The sequence below is a fragment of the Aphelocoma coerulescens genome, chromosome 3 (genome assembly GCF_041296385.1).
Source record: "Aphelocoma coerulescens isolate FSJ_1873_10779 chromosome 3, UR_Acoe_1.0, whole genome shotgun sequence".
Classification (NCBI taxonomy): Eukaryota; Metazoa; Chordata; class Aves; order Passeriformes; family Corvidae; genus Aphelocoma; species Aphelocoma coerulescens.
Genome location: NC_091016.1, coordinates 67,827,395 through 67,844,063, shown reverse-complemented (window position 1 = coordinate 67,844,063; position 16,669 = coordinate 67,827,395). Strand labels below are relative to the sequence as shown.

The 16,669-nt window shown below is 42.5% G+C and overlaps 1 protein-coding gene across 1 annotated transcript; it reads right to left on the bottom strand.

Moving 5' to 3' along the window:
- Positions 1-4,118: 4,118 nt before the first annotated feature.
- On the bottom strand, positions 4,119-15,416 carry ALDH8A1 (aldehyde dehydrogenase 8 family member A1). Its single transcript, XM_069010724.1, has 7 exons — positions 15,191-15,416; positions 10,955-11,102; positions 10,417-10,572; positions 8,529-8,678; positions 7,611-7,867; positions 6,652-6,813; positions 4,119-5,237 (listed from the first exon to the last, which is right to left on the bottom strand). The coding sequence occupies exons 1-7, from the start codon at positions 15,326-15,328 to the stop codon at positions 4,785-4,787; spliced, it is 1,464 nt and encodes a 487-aa protein (XP_068866825.1). The 5' UTR covers positions 15,329-15,416; the 3' UTR covers positions 4,119-4,784.
- Between the last annotated feature and the right edge of the window lie 1,253 nt (positions 15,417-16,669).

The window sequence follows — 16,669 nt, the reverse complement described above, 5'->3', positions numbered from 1 at the left end:
TCAGAGTTAATTGGACAAGTTTAGCACCCTGTGAATGGATGTGTGTCCTCACTTCACAATAAATAGTCTATAATTACTTCCATTTCTCTGAAACCAGGAGATCGTTCTCATTAGCAACACCCTGGAAGGAGCCTTTTGTGGGTTTGGGTAATATTACAAACCCCTTCATTATCATATCTGGACACACCACAGAAGCTCTTACACACAGAGAAATGTTCTTATTTCATCTTTCACGTAACTGCACAAAGGCCCCACATGCCTTTGGTGAAGCTGCACAAGTGCTTCTGCCTTAGGCTCCACTGCAGCTCAGCATCTGTCTGTCACCTCCTCATGTCCCAGTGGGCTCCTTGGACCAGGCATTCCTGCCTTCACTTGAGCCAAGCTGCAAGGTCCAGCACATCTTCCCAAAGTGCAGGACAAAAATGAACTGGTTGCAACCAGGTGAGGAACCTCAGCCTGATCCACCTGACAGGTCATGACTTCCATCTTCCCCTTTCCATCTTGAACAACTGCCCTTCCAGGACCCTTGTGCTCCCTTCTGTGGAAGCATCTGCATTTTCTAGGATATTGTTAAGGACAGCTGGTGCCAGAGGGAAATGCTACAGGGCAGGCTGTGCCATGGTTACCTCGTCACCCACCAGAGAACACACCTGTCCGGGGTGCTCTACCACCTCCTGTGTTTTAAGAGACAAAACTTGCTCTTTGACACAGCACCCCAGGAGTGTGCATCTGCCACTCTGGACTCATCACTGACCCCTGCATATGAATACACACACACACACACACACACACCAGCTGTCTTGGTAAAACAGGTGTTTTTTGAAGCCAAAAGTTGTTGCAACACATTGTCCAAGTCCACACTAGAAGGACTTCTTTCAGAATTTGGAATAATTTTCCTCCCTCCACATCTCTCTGTTAAAGAGAACAGAATTAGATGCACAACATGACAGTAATATTACATACAAAAGTGAACATTATTTGCAGATTCAGCACACTTCTGCTTATTCTCTCCAGGTTCATGCTGGCTCTCCTGTTAATTGTGATGATGTAGCAGGGCTCAGGCCGAGTTCTACACTGTTGGGCTGCTTTGGCTGAGCTGGTATTCTCACACTGATTATGCTTTCCCTCATAATCTCCAAATCCTTTTCAGCTGCTCCTTTTCAGGAGGCAGCACCATACACATAGTTTCTGGCTCCATAACTAGCCTTCAGCTGCATTAAGATGCATCCTGTTTAACCAGTTTTAATACTGCAGGGCTTCCCTCTTTTCCTCCTTATGCCTCGATCTTCACCTAAATTACAAGTGTTACCAACAGAGATTTGATGTATTCTAGAAAAACGCCTGGGCATTGTTGTGCCTTAGGTACAAACATCGCCCTCCAAGTGCAAAAACAAATGCTTGGAAAGGAGGGGAACACAATTCAATGAAGAAAATGTCCCAGAATTTCCTGCAACTGTTGTTGGTTTCCTTTATTCATTATATTTAGCTTTCTATAGCATATTTAATTACCAGCTAGGGTGGAAAGTGAGACCCTGGTCTAAGACTAAGAAAATTTCATTCCATTTTCCTTTTTCACTCTCCCACCACACATAAAATTCACAAATTTAATAAGAATCTCGAGGACAAGTACTTGGACACTTCAGCAAGAGCTGAGACAGGTGTTGAGCTCAATCTTCAAGCCTGGGCAAAAACTTAAACCTCAGCCCTGAAGACAAGCCTGGGAAGAAACTCCTCACAGTTCCCTCACAACCCCACTGTCTTTTTTTTCCTTTTTCCTTCTTTTGTTGTTATTAAGAGGAAAATCTTAAGTATCTGACTCTACCTGTGAAGTTGAATCTTAAGGTACAGCTTTCTGAAGTTTGGAAAATCAAAGCTAGGATTTTAAAACCAGCCTAACTTACATTCTCATTCTGCACATTTACGTCAGGCACAAAACTTTCTTTGACCCAAAAAGTCAAGTCTGTTTTCATCCCTGAGAGTTTTACAAATATGTCCTGCTTTGCCTAAGTTACAAACACTGTGGGAACATGGACATAGCTCGATTTGAATATAAACATTAGAGCTGATGTGTCCCCTCTCCAAACTACATTCAGAGTCTCCCTAAGCAAAGCTGCTTTCAAGCATTATACAATAACTGGATACAGACATAAACAGGCTGAGAAAAGATCTGAAATAGAAAAAAATAGCCCTATGCTGAAAGCTGTAAAAGGTGGAAAATACATTAATACCTCCTCATATAAAGTAATCATCTCACACCAGTGAGATAATCTTCTGGTGTTAAACAGAACTGTACTCACTCCATCAGTAAGAATTAACAGATGGAGCAACTCTTTGAGATTTACATAACAGTAATTAAACAAATCCTCACAATGACCACATGATTTCATGCACAAGCCAGGGCAGTCTACAAAAAAAAAGTTTTACTGTCATGTTGGAAAATTCCAGAATGTGTAGCCTGAAGAGCTCTACAAGAGCTGTCAGCCTCATGACTTGGATCAGTCTGCCTCATCCTCCAGGATATCCTTTTCACTCTCCACTTAGAGTGAGAGCAGAAAACTCAGAAATAAAGCAGCTGCAATAGACACCTTCATTATCTGCAAGAAGTCCTTGGACTGCTTCATCTGTAAGATGAGACAGTTATCCATGCACATTGCTACACTGGAAACATGGGAATGCTCATAGCTCTTGGTATACAGGAAAATTCTGTGTGCCCACAGAGAGCTCCTGGTACAAGCAGGCAACCTGTCCCACGGCACCTGCTTCATTGCACAAGCACCAGCAGCTCCCTTTGGGGCTAGGACCTGAGGCTGGAGGTGGACATGGGAAATGCAAGAATTACCCTTTACTACAGGCAAGAAAAAAATTCCCCCACTGGGTAACACCCTCACATCTGTACACGTACATGTATGAATGTCTATTAATCTTAAAGGGCAAGAAATAGCAGAATAAGCAAGGCACTTGAACTGCACATTAACCAGAGAAGGAGTCCATCCATTAGAGACAGAAAACACAGAAAGGGACAATATTTTGTATCTTCACATGGGCTCTTCCTCCTGCCCAAAAGTAAGCAGCATCATTAGCACCAGCAGACCTCCCTTACCTCTCTGAGGTGCTGGACACAGGGATGATGGAATGGGGCTTCCCAGAAGTTCACCTCTGAGAAACCTTCAGAGCCATGCTGGACACACAGCCACCACCTCTATACCCCACATCTGGGGTCCTGCAGAGCTCTGGCCCCACCCTATCTACTACTCCCACCACTGATGTCTTGCACCAGAATCATGTAGATGGCGCACAGGCCTTTGTCTCCAGTGTGTGAAATACATATAGAAATCTCCCATCACATCTAATGCAAAGATAAAATCAACATCTGAAAGCAAATTCATCTCATTAAACCTGAACCTAGACTAGACCCAGGTGGGGGAAGGCATCCAACCATTTCTACTAATTGTGTCATATCCCATCTGCAGCTGCTGAAAATGTCTGCCCCTAGCACCCCCCTGTCACCCCCCAACGAATGAAGTGTTTCACAGCTTTTGGGATCTTTTGCTCTTCCAAACAGGATGTGTAAATAGAAAAAAAACCAAACTGGCAGAATGAAACATGCACTGACATGGCAGTTTATTCCCCTCCCAGCTGAGTGACTGGGGTTAAAAAGCACCAAAGCAGGTGTCTTGCTGCCACCGTATGGTCATGAATAGACCTAGGCATTTCTAAAATAATCATAATACATCAGTTCGCTAAGCCTATTTTTTACATATTCCCCTAACATGCCTTCAACTGGAGGTTCTTGTACCAACTCCACCAAATGCCCACAGTTCCAGCCTGGCTGCTAGGTCTGCCCTGCAACCAGGTGGCATCCAGAGATGTTGATGTGTATCCAACCCTATTTCTCTTTTTGTTGAAAGGAAACAAGTAAGTAAGTGAGATACCCAATTAAAAAAAAATCTCTGCTAACAAATGAGGAAGAGTTGGAAGAGGTTTTACATTTTGGTGACAAACATTTCCAACAGTTAGTTCTCTTAGGAGGAAATTCTAGGTTTTATTAATGTAGAGTGATGTTGTCTGTGATGCAGCCATATTTTTGTGCAGGGATGTAAAAACCACCATCACTGAGGTCTCAAAGTGACAAAAGGCTTTAATTTCAAAAATTAGATAATACCTGTTAGAGAACAGGTATTAGGATCATTCAGCTCCCTACTATAAAGAAGGTTATAATTAAATATCATGAGAATGTCATGACCCCATGGTTTAAAATCACTTAGTAGGTTAAAAGTAGTTCCTCAGGCTTTCAGTGTAATATAGTATCAATCCTTGTCTGACATCAGCGAAGTGCAATACGGATGGATTTTCACACCATTCAGAGTGAAAATTAGCTAATTCCCCTTTATAATATCAGCCTCACCACGTGCTTGCTGCTTTCTCCCTCAAGGTAATTCACCAACCAGAGCTACCATCATATATTACTCTTTCTCCAATCTGCCTTAGAGGGACAGATTTTTGAGACAGGAATATCAAAAAGCTTTAGGATCTGTAAGACAGGCAAGTCATCTGGCTTGGGATGGGTTGACTGTGGAGTCCACACTGATCTTCTAATCCAACCTCATGAAAAGCTGCCTTTAACATTAGCATTTGGGATGGTCATTTTCAGCTGTCATTGATATTACTTGACCAAAGATCAAGAAAGGAATGGCCACAATAGTAGCCTGTGTTCTAAGGAGCCATTTTTGATAACTCAAATTGCTGTCATTTATTTCACTCTGAAATACTTCTGTTGATATATGTCAGTGCTTTATTGTGATGGTCTTGACCTCAGTGAAGAACTCATAGGAATCCTTTGCTCCCTCCCTGCCTATGCCTGAGGCTTTCATCCCACCAAATGGCAAGTTCAGGTCTCTCACAAGCCAGCAGTTGGTCCACACCAATCCAGACTGTAGCCTGTGTGCCACCCTGTGAACACGTCCCACGTTGCCGGACCACACCGTGGCTGCCAAGCCATATTTCACACCGTTGGCTCTTTTGATCACCTCTTCTTCTGTATCAAATGCTACCACACATGTCACAGGACCAAAAATCTCTTCTTGCATGCAACAAGATTCATCCTTGACTTCAGCAATAACTGTGGGCAACATGAAATAGCCTTTCTGGTTGCCAGGCGGGAGGGCCAAAGGATCTACTCCCTCTCCGCAGAGGACTCTGGCTCCTTCAGCCTGGGCTTTCTTCACATAGTTCCTTACCTGGGGAAGCAGCAGAAAAACATCACTGCTAAAGGACACCAAATCCAGAGGGTTCACACATCAGCAGGAGCCCCCGAACATCTCCAGTTGGCACATGCTGCCCTCTTACAACAGAGGGCACCATTCCCTAACTTTTGTTGTTGTGCTTCTTTGTATGCAAAGCTGTGTATTTCTTGCTGAAAAAACAATGGTTTTCTCTTTCCTAACACTTACTAGCCTAGCAGACAACACTGCTGGTCCTTCCCACTAAGTATTGTCAAAAGGGTAGGGCCCTTGGTGAAAACACAAGTGGTCCCAGAGCCTCCCTCCCTTCTCCCAGGAGCCTGGGTAGTTTGCCATATATCCCATGCCATGGTTCACTCATTTACTCCAAGGGATTTTCCTGCCTCACAGGCAAGACTTTTTAAATGTTTACATGCCACTAGGATGATGAAGCCATGAATGCTACAGAAAATCTCATCAATAAATAATTAAAGATGTTTCCATGGCTGCTGCTAGCATAAGCTTGCTACCTTGAACATGTAGGATGTACTGTTGATCTGCTTCTGCTGTTCTGCAGTCGTCGCCTGGTTTCTCTCCTTACAGAAAGACCACAGAGATACCACAGGTTTCCTTATCTTTTTCCTCTTTTAGCCACCTTAGTAGGTTAAACTTGGAAGTTCTCTGTGGTGCTACAGACTAAGGACCTCAGGAAGTGGGTATTTCTACCACTCTACTGCAGAACAGGAGAATGTGGAGAACCTGCTGAGGCATCAGGAAGCACATCAAAGGTCTGGCTTTCTCTCAGTCTGTGGTTTTTTGGTCTGCTTCTTGCGTCAGAGTTCTGGGATAGCAGCATCTGCTCTCCCTGAACTCTGACACCACAGCGTTCATTTCATATAAGCCACTAAAGCAGACTGTGTCTAACTGTGCACCATCTCAGCTGCTCTCCACACACAGACCATTACAAATTCCTGCAAGCAGTTCTAGGGAACTGTGTTTTGTACACCCAGAATTTGCCAGAGTGATGTAAAAATAAGACTTTCACCTTGTGAAGTCACTCATTAGGCAAATAAGTGATCCTAGCAAATAGACTATTAAAATCCAAGAAAATGCTGTTGAACTCTAAGATTTGTGAGAATAAATTTAGGACTTAGAAACCATTAGAATTATTCCATTCAAACAGGAGGAAATATTCTTTTGTCATTTTAAGTTATTTTCTCCAGGGAGTTTGATTTTTTTCAGAGTAATTACGTGATCCCAGGCCACAGGCAACAGAAACCTCATTAAAAAGATGCCTTATAATAGCTTTGAGTTATCGTCCCTCAGAGCTAATCTTAGAGCTGACATGATCCTTTCCCATATACTCCTGAAACTACCTTTTGTAGCCCTCTAAAAGATGAGATGAAATCACAAAAACTCCACGTAACATCACCTTTTCTAGATGTTCTTTACTTATTAGTGCTCCCACATCGACTGTAGGATCTGAGGGATTCCCAGTCTTCCACTTCTTGGCCTCTGCCACAAACCTCTTCAAAAACTCACTGTATATTCCCCTCTGAACAAAGATCCTGGAGGTGCAAAGACAGATCTCACCCTACCAAAAAGAAAGAAACAAACAAGAAATCAGCAATATTGGTTCATATTACATTGCACTATTGACATGTACTAGGAATTACAACCCAGATCACTTGTGTCTCTGCAACCTCAGGAATGAAAACTACATTAACCAGCACTGCAAAGTGGGATTTTTTTCCAGATAAAAAAGGAAATATGATGGAAAAGGCAAAACAGTATCAGGATCATGCAATCACTACCATAAATAAACTAGATTTTTCATTGATTATATATTTTTCTTCTCCAACATTTTTTAATAGGAATTATGATTTCCAACTCTGAATGATCTCTCTCTTCATTTCCTGATAATCTCCCTCTGATACCAAGCTATTTTTCTAAATGTTTGCCCAGATACAATTTCCTGGCTTTGGTGTTCTCTCCTGCAGGTAGTGATGAGGGAAGAACAATGCTGGTAAAATTTTGGGGGCAGTCCCCTAATTGAATTCCAGCAAATCAGGAGGCTTCCCACTTGCACAGTGGGTCCTAAAGCAGCTGCTTCCCTGACAGACAAGAAATGTATCTACTTTGACAGGAGTAATAACACCTCGTTGTCTTCTGATGGAGAGCACGAAAAAGAGCCTTTTATTACTTTGTTTCCCTCTTTGTGGAGTAATGAAATTTTTCGTATTTTTCTACTTAGGATTTTCTCACACACGGTCTTGAAACAGACCTTGACAATTTGAGGTTCAGATCCAAAGGCAGATGCACCCATGCACACAAACCCTCAGCCCCTCCTGCTGCCAACGGGGTTTATGTGTTACAGGGGTGGGGACGCACCTGGTTGGCAAAGCTGGACCTCACGGTGGTGGGGATGCACTGGCTCAAGTCAGCATCATCGAAGATGATGGCGGGGTTTTTGCCGCCCAGCTCCAGCGAGAGCCGCTTGCAGTGCGGAGCACTTCTCTCCGTGATCCGCTGGGCCGTCAGCGTGCTGCCCGTGAAGGAGATCAGAGGCACGTCGGGGTGGCACACCAGGGCCTCTCCTGCCTTGGCACCCGTTCCAAACACGACATTCACCACCCCCGGAGGCACCCCTGATGGGAACAAAGGCACACAGTCATCGGACCCTTCCTGTCACTCAGAGGGTGTCACTTCCTTGTGTTTTGTTAGAAAGCAACCAGCAGCTCGAGGGTGACAAATACTGACCCTTAACTTTAGTAGTAGCTGAAATCCATGCTGTTAAACAGGTCTGGGGTTCATGGGTTAAATGATAAAACCAATTCCACTAATTAACCAAGCTCGTCTGACATGCATCATCAGAGATCTGGTGTTCAGTCGTTCAGGGAAGAAGCAACTGTCCTCACAGTTTTAATCAATAGTGTACCCAATACAGCCATGACACAGTTACCAAGAGCTGATTCTCAGTCTTTTATGCTCTCACGGCTCCTTTGCTTGCACCACAGACTTAGGACATCCTTAAGTGGAGTGTGGGAGGGGCAAAGGATGTACACAAAAACTTTTCATCAGAAGATAATAGATAAAAATGGGCAATAGCTGGGGTGGGGAAGATAGGGTAGAATGAGGACAGGGAAAGCTTTTTGTTCTCCAGTGCAACATTCAGCTACAGCAAACAGTCTTTCCCAAAGCCTTTGAGCACCTTCTGCTTTCTGCAACCACAAAAAAAAAAAAAAAATAGTGGTGCACAGACAAGCATTTCTACCCTTTTCCCCCTCCTTAGAGTGCTATGGGCCTTACCTGCTTTCTCCAAGAGCTTGCACATCATCCAGGCTGTGACAGATGTCATCTCACTTGGCTTGGCAACCACAGTATTTCCACATGCAATGGCAGGAGCTATTTTCCAAGTCAACAAATACAGTGGCAAATTCCAAGGACTGATTAAACCAGCTACAAAATAAAAACACAAAGACAGGAGGTCAGTCTGCTGGGATACAAAACTCATTTCTCTGACCTCAAGCACTTATACACCAACTCCGTTTTATGAAAGGAATTTGGCCATGGCTTTTATTTCTAGACAACTTGTACAATAATATATTTGCAGCATTTCTCACAGGGAGATAGCTTCTTAAAATATCTGTGCAAATGATTCTAAAACTGACCAGCTGAACTCTCTGAATAAGTTTTGCTGCTTCTTCAGGGCAGAATTTTATATTCTCAGGAAGTTTTTTAGTGTTTCCTATGAACATTAATGCAAGGTTAGCCATAAGAATCGTTTACAACAACTGGTCTGGGGTAATACTTTGTGTTAACAAAGAGCAAGTGAAAGTAATTATAGAGTGTTTTGGGTTGTGAGGGTCTTTAAAGATCATCTGGTTCCAAGCCCCAAGGGACACCTTTCACAAGACCAGGTTGCTCAAAGCCCCATCCAACCTGGCCTTGAACACTGCCAGGGTTGAGGCATTGTCCATTTCTCCAGACAACCTGTTCCAGTGCCTCACCATCCTCACAGTAAAGAATTTCTTCCTAATATCGAATCTAAACCTACCCTCCTTCAGTTTGAAGCCATTACCCCTTGTCCTATCACTACATGCCCTTGTAAAAAGTCCCTCTTCATCTCTCTTGTAGGTCTCCCAAGAGCTTTCTCTTCTCCAGGCTGAATGTGCCAGCTCAGATCATTCCTGCTTTCTCTTGCTCTTTAAAGCTGTTTTTTATTTTTTTATTTTAATATTAAACAAACTATGTATAGCATATAGTGCATATCTTCCAGACAAATTTTACTCTAACTTATGAGTGCCAAAATTTATCCCTGTATAAACTGTTGTTCCTATGAATTGCTGAGAGACCAGAATTATTTTCAGTAATTGCTTTTAGGAATATTTTCACTTTACATATTTATAGAAAATTATGGAAAAAAAAAAATCCGTAATTGTCAGGTGTGACTCCTCACAAAAGCCACATGATTTCTTTCTGTTTGATGGAGTAGATGCAGTGATGGACTTTTCCTTATGAGAATAATTTTACCAGAAGTCATGTCCTCCACTGCTCAAGAAAACTTTTTAAAAGGTCCTCTACGTCAGCCAATTTAATGTTTTAAGTAATTCAAGTGTAAATGTGGAGCATTCATATATATTTAATATGTTGGTTTTGTTATATATATATATAACATAACCTAATAATGAAATCATTACCATGCTGTTACTTGTCAGCGCAGCACAACCACTTTATTTCTGAAGCAGCAGCAGCATCTAGTGGCGGAGTTCTGCAATTCCCCAGCTAGAGTGGTTTATTCACCCACGTGCACTCGGGCCACAGACTCACTGCAAACTACTCCCGCTTTCCCAAAGGAGAAGGGGATCCCGCTCACCCCGCAGGAGCAGCAGCTCAGTGCTCTCTGCACATCTCACAGATCCACAGTCGTAATACTCACCCACAGACACACACAGACAAAACACAAGAGAGATTTTGAAGGTGAGAGCTATAGGCTAAGCTTTTTAAGACATGCATTCTTTTTGCCATGAAGTAGCATAACTGATTTTACATGAGGTTGCTGATGCTTTAGCAGACGTGCCCATGTTTAGCACACAACTCAGAGGCAATAAATGCTTTCAAAAAAATCTTTTCTTTGCTGAGCCCCTACTGAGGCAGACATTCTGCCAAGCTTTTCGGCATGTGAGGATCATCATACCAACTCCCACAGGTGCCCTCGAGGTGTAGTGCACACAGCCCATGGTTGGCATCTCGGTGCACTCTGTGACATGATGAAGGATGGAAGAGGCAAAGAAACGGAAGTTGTGCACAGCCCGAGGGATGTCCACTGTTCTGGCAAACGTAATAGTTTTTCCTGAAACAAAACCAAACATGCTGCTGTCATCACGGACAGAAACAGTGCTTTGTAGTCTGCTCTGAAAGTTGATTTGTGTATGTTTTGGGAAATGTCTTTTGTCCTGTGCCCAAGTAATCCCAGCACACTGCAATCATAGTCAACAACAGCTCCCCTCTAGTAATGCATTCCAAATATCTGACAATTGAAGTCAAAGTCAGCAATTCTGAAAAGCAAGAACACCCCAGTCCAAAATCCCAATCCCAAATCCAAAATCTCCTCAAAGTTCTTGCACATCAATTTGCTCCAACAGTTCATACCGCACTAAAAATTTCATCCAAATCCTCCATTTCAATATTCAGCAAGGCACATTATATTTGAGATTAACAGTTCCAATTTTTACCCTGATCTTTTGACTCTGCTTGTGCAAATGCTTCCAGGTCATGTTCAATCAGGTCTGCCAATTTGTTCAGGATCTGAGATCTTTCTGATGGACTTTTTGAGGACCAAACTGGGAAGGCATCCTTGGCAGCTTTGACAGCAGCTTCCACCTAAAAAAGCAAAAGAGGGATGGTGAATGCTAATGAAAGGCTTAAGAAAACATGAAACACTCAGCAGATTAATTCGTATTTTAGAGACTAATAATCCAGTTGACATTGCTGGGAAGATGACAACTCCTTAGAGCTTCTCCATTGTCATCAAGAAACTATCCCATAACTCAAGAAGTGTTATTGAAACAGAATATCTAGAAAAGAAACTTCCACTGGAACTCTTGCTTTTCTCCAAATTACAGCAACTTGTGGGCCACCCTCCAGGCCTGGAAGAAATGCTGATCAACTGGCACCAGCAAGTGCCACTGGCCAAAACAGAAAAGAATCTTCTTTCTCATGGAGGAAAGAGCAAGAATCTCCCCAGAGCAAATGCACCTTCAGTCTAAATACACACAACCCTTGCAACACAGGACTTCAGCCACACCAGGCAATGATGAAAGTAAGGGCTGGAGAAGAAATGGACTGGATGGTCTGCTAGCTCTTGATTTCCACCATTTGGTTCAAACAAGGACTAAGACTATATTTAGGGAATGGACACTCAGAGAAAAAATTTATCTTACCTGATCACAGCTAGAAACTCATTAATGCCCTCACAGGAAAAAGAAAAGTTCCTTTCTAAACTCGGGATTTAGTCAGTTCTCTCATCAGACACCTAACAAAGCCTACAAATAAGCATCATTACATGCATTTAAGCAGATGCACATCACTCTTATCAGTATTTTGCTTGAGATGTCCATGACTGCTGCATGTCCTTCAGCCTGATATTTCTGAACAGTGGCAGATTACCAGCACTTTTCTAAAGCAGACCCGTCTTCAAAGGATTAAAATTCAGAAGAAGGCTTTCTCTCCCATCAATCATTTCCTCTGGAGTCTTAAATGGAAGTTACCTGCCTCTACCATCTGTTGATTTATAAGCAGTTCCTTCTTCATGTTTACCAGTCTCACACTAACTGAAGATGGTCATCAATATCCTTCCATATTTTAATTAACTGCCCTATTTCCCAACTTTTGCTTCCTATGTATCACTTATTCAATACTCCCAATGTCTAATATATGCATCCAAGTGGTGATTTAGTCAAAGTTGTCTTAGCTGATTTCCCAAAATTTTGCTCATAGAATTTCTTCAGTTTTGGAAATCTGCCAAAATCAATAACTAGGAGGATGCTAATGTAGTATTAATCAGACCGTTATGACCTCTCTGAATGTTGCTACATTGCTGGTTCCCGTGAAGTCACTGAAGGCTCCTTTCCACCAATTCCACAAAACTGAGTTCCGAATTTGTTCCTTCAGATTGTGACAGGTTGTATAAAAACCATCACAAAATAATTTACAGATACTCCAAAGATGTTTTACTAATGACACAAAAGTTCAAGCAAGCAAAAAGATAAAATCTATCTACCCCTTCTCCTTCCCCCTCCCACACACATCAGAATTAATGGGCCCTGTAAAACTAAGGCCCAGAGTTTGAAAGCCAGAACAACACCAGTACAGATGGCAAGGTGGGAAATAAACCAAAATGCAGAGGGTCCCATGGATCACTGGCCATGCTCAGAAACCCAGACTCTTCTCTTTTGACTGTAGTTCGACAACCTCCTGCTCAAGTGCCAATGGCAACAGGCTGTCAGCCACTGAACAGCTGAAGCAGGACCAAACCAGGCCTGGGAAAGGGGAACTGCAGCTTCCTGAATGAGTCCAGGGCAGATGCCACGCTACCCTGAAAAGGTTCACCCCCTGTGAAACCATACCACCTTCACTAATTAACTTTTTCTTCCACCCTCCCATCCTGTGGTGCTGATGCTGCTCATCTGTCCTCTCCTCTGTGGCCTTTTCCACCAGGTGCTCCCAGGAAAGGAGACAGTCAAGACGGTCTGCATTTTTAACCCTTCAGTGGGTTTAAAAGGACAAAAATGTTGCTTTTTCACAGATGGCACAAGAGAAAACTAGCAAAGGAAGGAATTAAGTGGCAGTAGATTCATCTAAAAAAAAGTAAGAGGAAAAAAGGAGATTTGTAGAGAAGTAAGAGAGCACACAAAGGTTAAACAGTTACTTAGTTTGACTAGCAAAAAGCAGCAAAGAAAGTCAAGCCACAAAGAAAACACGCGTAAGAATTCAACTATGAACTCGTGTCTGAAACACTTCCTTCTGCTTTCCTCTTCTGCACAAGACAGACACAGAGAAACAACACACAATCCAGACCCATCGTAAAAGATTGCTATCAAAATACCCCAAACTGAACTGCCCTCAGGACATGATGTTTGCTTTTGCAGGGGATGATGTGCAGGAGACAGGTTCTTTAAAGAGAAGTGTTTTTAAAGTAGGTATTTGTCAGCACTAATTAGTCCTCATCAGCCTGTCTTTTGGAGATACAGGGCACCTACTCAGCTTGCTGTGGTACTGCTATTTAGAAGTTAAGACATCTAGCTGGGGAACAAACTAACCCCTAGAAAAAAAATACATTTGGCATTTTTGGCAGAAGGTGGCTGAAATGGCCACAGCAGCTGACCTGGTGTTAAACTCCAGGGTCAGCAACAGACTCACTGTCTCCCCTTGTGTCACCTTCTAACTTCCCACTAAAATTAACCAAGAAGATATGCAACTGGACGTTGAGCCTTGCTAGAAACCAGCATCCTGAGCCCTTTGTTGAACTCGGGTCAGATGCTTACTTTGATATCTCTAGGTAAACCTCAAGTAGTATGTGATTGCATTTTCTTCAGCACATTCCATCAGTCACCAGCGGATGCCAGCTCTGCAGAGCCCAACCTTTTTTGTGTACAGGTATCTAAAGGCAGGACTAAATCACTCACCAAATCTACAGGTCTTTAAACTGGGTTCCCATCGCTACACACAACCACTGACTCAGAAAGCTGAAAGAGAGAAGACGTTACTCTTAGGATGTTTGAACGGGATCTCTAGAGTAACCAGCAGCCTCTGGCATTCTCGGATCTCTCTGGTTTTAACAATTTTGCAAATGATTGGACAGGAAGATTTGCACCTGCACATAAAACAGCATTCTTTTCAGGCAGAATTAAAGAGAGAAATGAACTTACACAGATGTATTCCAACAAACCCAACCTGTTACTCTTTAACCCTTGGTCATCAGCATCTAACAAATATTTACCCAGTTGAAATTACAGTGCAAAGGTTTCTGCAGAGAGAAGCAAAGAGAAAGGATGTCAACAAGGCTGAAATGCAAGTGAAGGGATCAGCTACACACAGTAGTAGTTTGTTTAAAAATACATTTTGAAAGTGCTGTCAGTATTTGACAGTATTTTCCAAGCCCTCTTGTGCTATCCAAGCTTGTACAGTCACTTCCCCCTTCAGTAAGTCTGAAATACTATTTTGGACATAGACTTGTAGGCCCTCTATAAAGTAGTATCAATGAAACTGCAGCACCCCTGATGAATGTCAATGCCCATCCACACCTGAATATGTACAAAGTTCCAGGAAACATTCACCCCAGTAGAGAGCACAAGACCAGGAAAATCCTATGGATGCAGGGTATGTTGTAAGGAAATGCACTCATCACAGCCACTTCATTACAGCCAGTGAATATCCAACTGCTAATCTCAAAACCAGAGAGGTCTGAAAGCTTTCTACCATCTTCAGAGAAGAGACACCAAGCCAAAAATCCTTTTAAATGAAAACTGCAGATCATCAAAACACTAAGGAAGAACACATTTAGTTGCATATGGTGCCTCTAAATTTATTTACAGAAAAGATCAACAAACACTCTTCTCACTTACAGATTGTTTGTATTTACAGCCTGTCTGGGTGTTATTGTTAACTTATGCACAAGGCATCTCCCACCATGTGAGCTGAAGAAGCTCCATTCAAGTTACTGAAGCTTTGTTGATTCACACCAGCTTAGAATCCAGACCATAACTTTCTAATAGCAAAATGAAAAAAATGACAGCATTTGCTGCCGCAGCTGTGGATTACACAATACTACAATATAATCAAGAAGTTACTTGTTTAAGCATTGAAGTAATCATTTTTCTGTTCTCTCACCTTCAGCTTCTCTCACCAAAAGGTTATTGTTACATGCATTTAACATTTTTCACTCCTTTTTATCTGTGGATAGTACTCACCTCTTCTTTGCCACTGTCTGGAACCCTGCAATAGACATCTCCGGTGGATGGATTATAGGAGTCTATGTAGGAAGAACAAGGAACAAATTTGCCACCTATGAAGTTTTCCAGCACTAAGAGAGCCTGTGGGTGAGCCATCGTTGGCTGCCTGCTTCATCTGTGATTCTTTTTCAGTGAGGCATCAATTTAGATTAGTATGTCTGTATGTATTTGCACAGTGAGTCCGAATTCCTCCCCCTCCCTCTTCCCTGCACCACGTACAAGTGGGAACAAAACCTGACCAACAACAGCAGGAAAGGGGAAAAATTAGTATTTCTGTGACACTTGGTTCTTTTCTAGGAGTCAAAGCAAGGAGGGAAGAACAGCACAGTTGCTGGAAACCAGCTTTTATCTCTCTATAAGAAATAAAAGTACTGAAAAAAAGAGAAAAAGAAGAGTATGACAAGGGAATTTCTACCTGTAACAGTTTTTCAAGTTACAGTTTGTAGACATTTTGCAACAACTAAACAAAATAATTCAACACTCAAACACAGCCAGGAACCTGCTTCTAAGTGTCAGCAGACACAAGAAAAGACACTTAAGACCAGCATGTCTGCAGCTCATGTTCACTGTTTTGTCATCCTCAATACTTTTCCCTCTATCCCCAAAACCAATGCACCTACCAAACCAAAAGATTTCAAGCCGTAAGAAACTCTTCCACTGATATCCCCAAACATCAAACAACACAAACAGCTGAGTGACCCCTAAATTCAAACAGCTGAGAAGCACAATCCTACCCCGTACACTGTTACATGTTGTCAGAAAATAATCTTTTTCTCCCCAAAAAAGCAAGACAGCGGCTTTCATGCTTTCCTTTCCATAGATATTCCAGTGGAAGCCACCTTACTACAGAGAAGCCTGTTACACATAATTAGTTTTTTCATTAACTTCCCAAGAACCTAAACTGCCTGGTAAGAGCTGTGTAGAAGACATTTTCTCCAAGACAATGCTTAGGATTATCAAACTTCTTTAAGATTGATTGCATGCCAGCTCCTTGCTCTCCAGAGATATTAAAAGCACTACACCCAGAGAACAGTATGTTCTCATCAGGAGATTGTTAGTATCTCAACCAGCAGTTCAGGAAGGTTTTGCATCCTACACAACTGCCAAGCCATCAAGTTTCACGTGTGTACCGGTTTGGCCAAATTTAGAAATATATACTCTGAGAGAAGGCACAACCACCCCTCCCCCACCAGGTTCGGGAAAAAAAAATAAATTTTCCTCGAAGGAAAGTGAAGAAGATAAAACTATTTATTTAACAAACACACGGGAAAGGAAAATGAGGTTAAATGGTAAAATCTTTCGCTGTGGAGGAAAAACCTGGGAAAGCGTTAGAGTCCTCCCTTTGGTCTCCTCGGAGCTGGGGCTTGGCCCAGGGCCAGACCCTCTGTGCCCAACGAAAAGTCCTCCCGATGTGCTCTGAGGTTGAAAAGCAGTCCA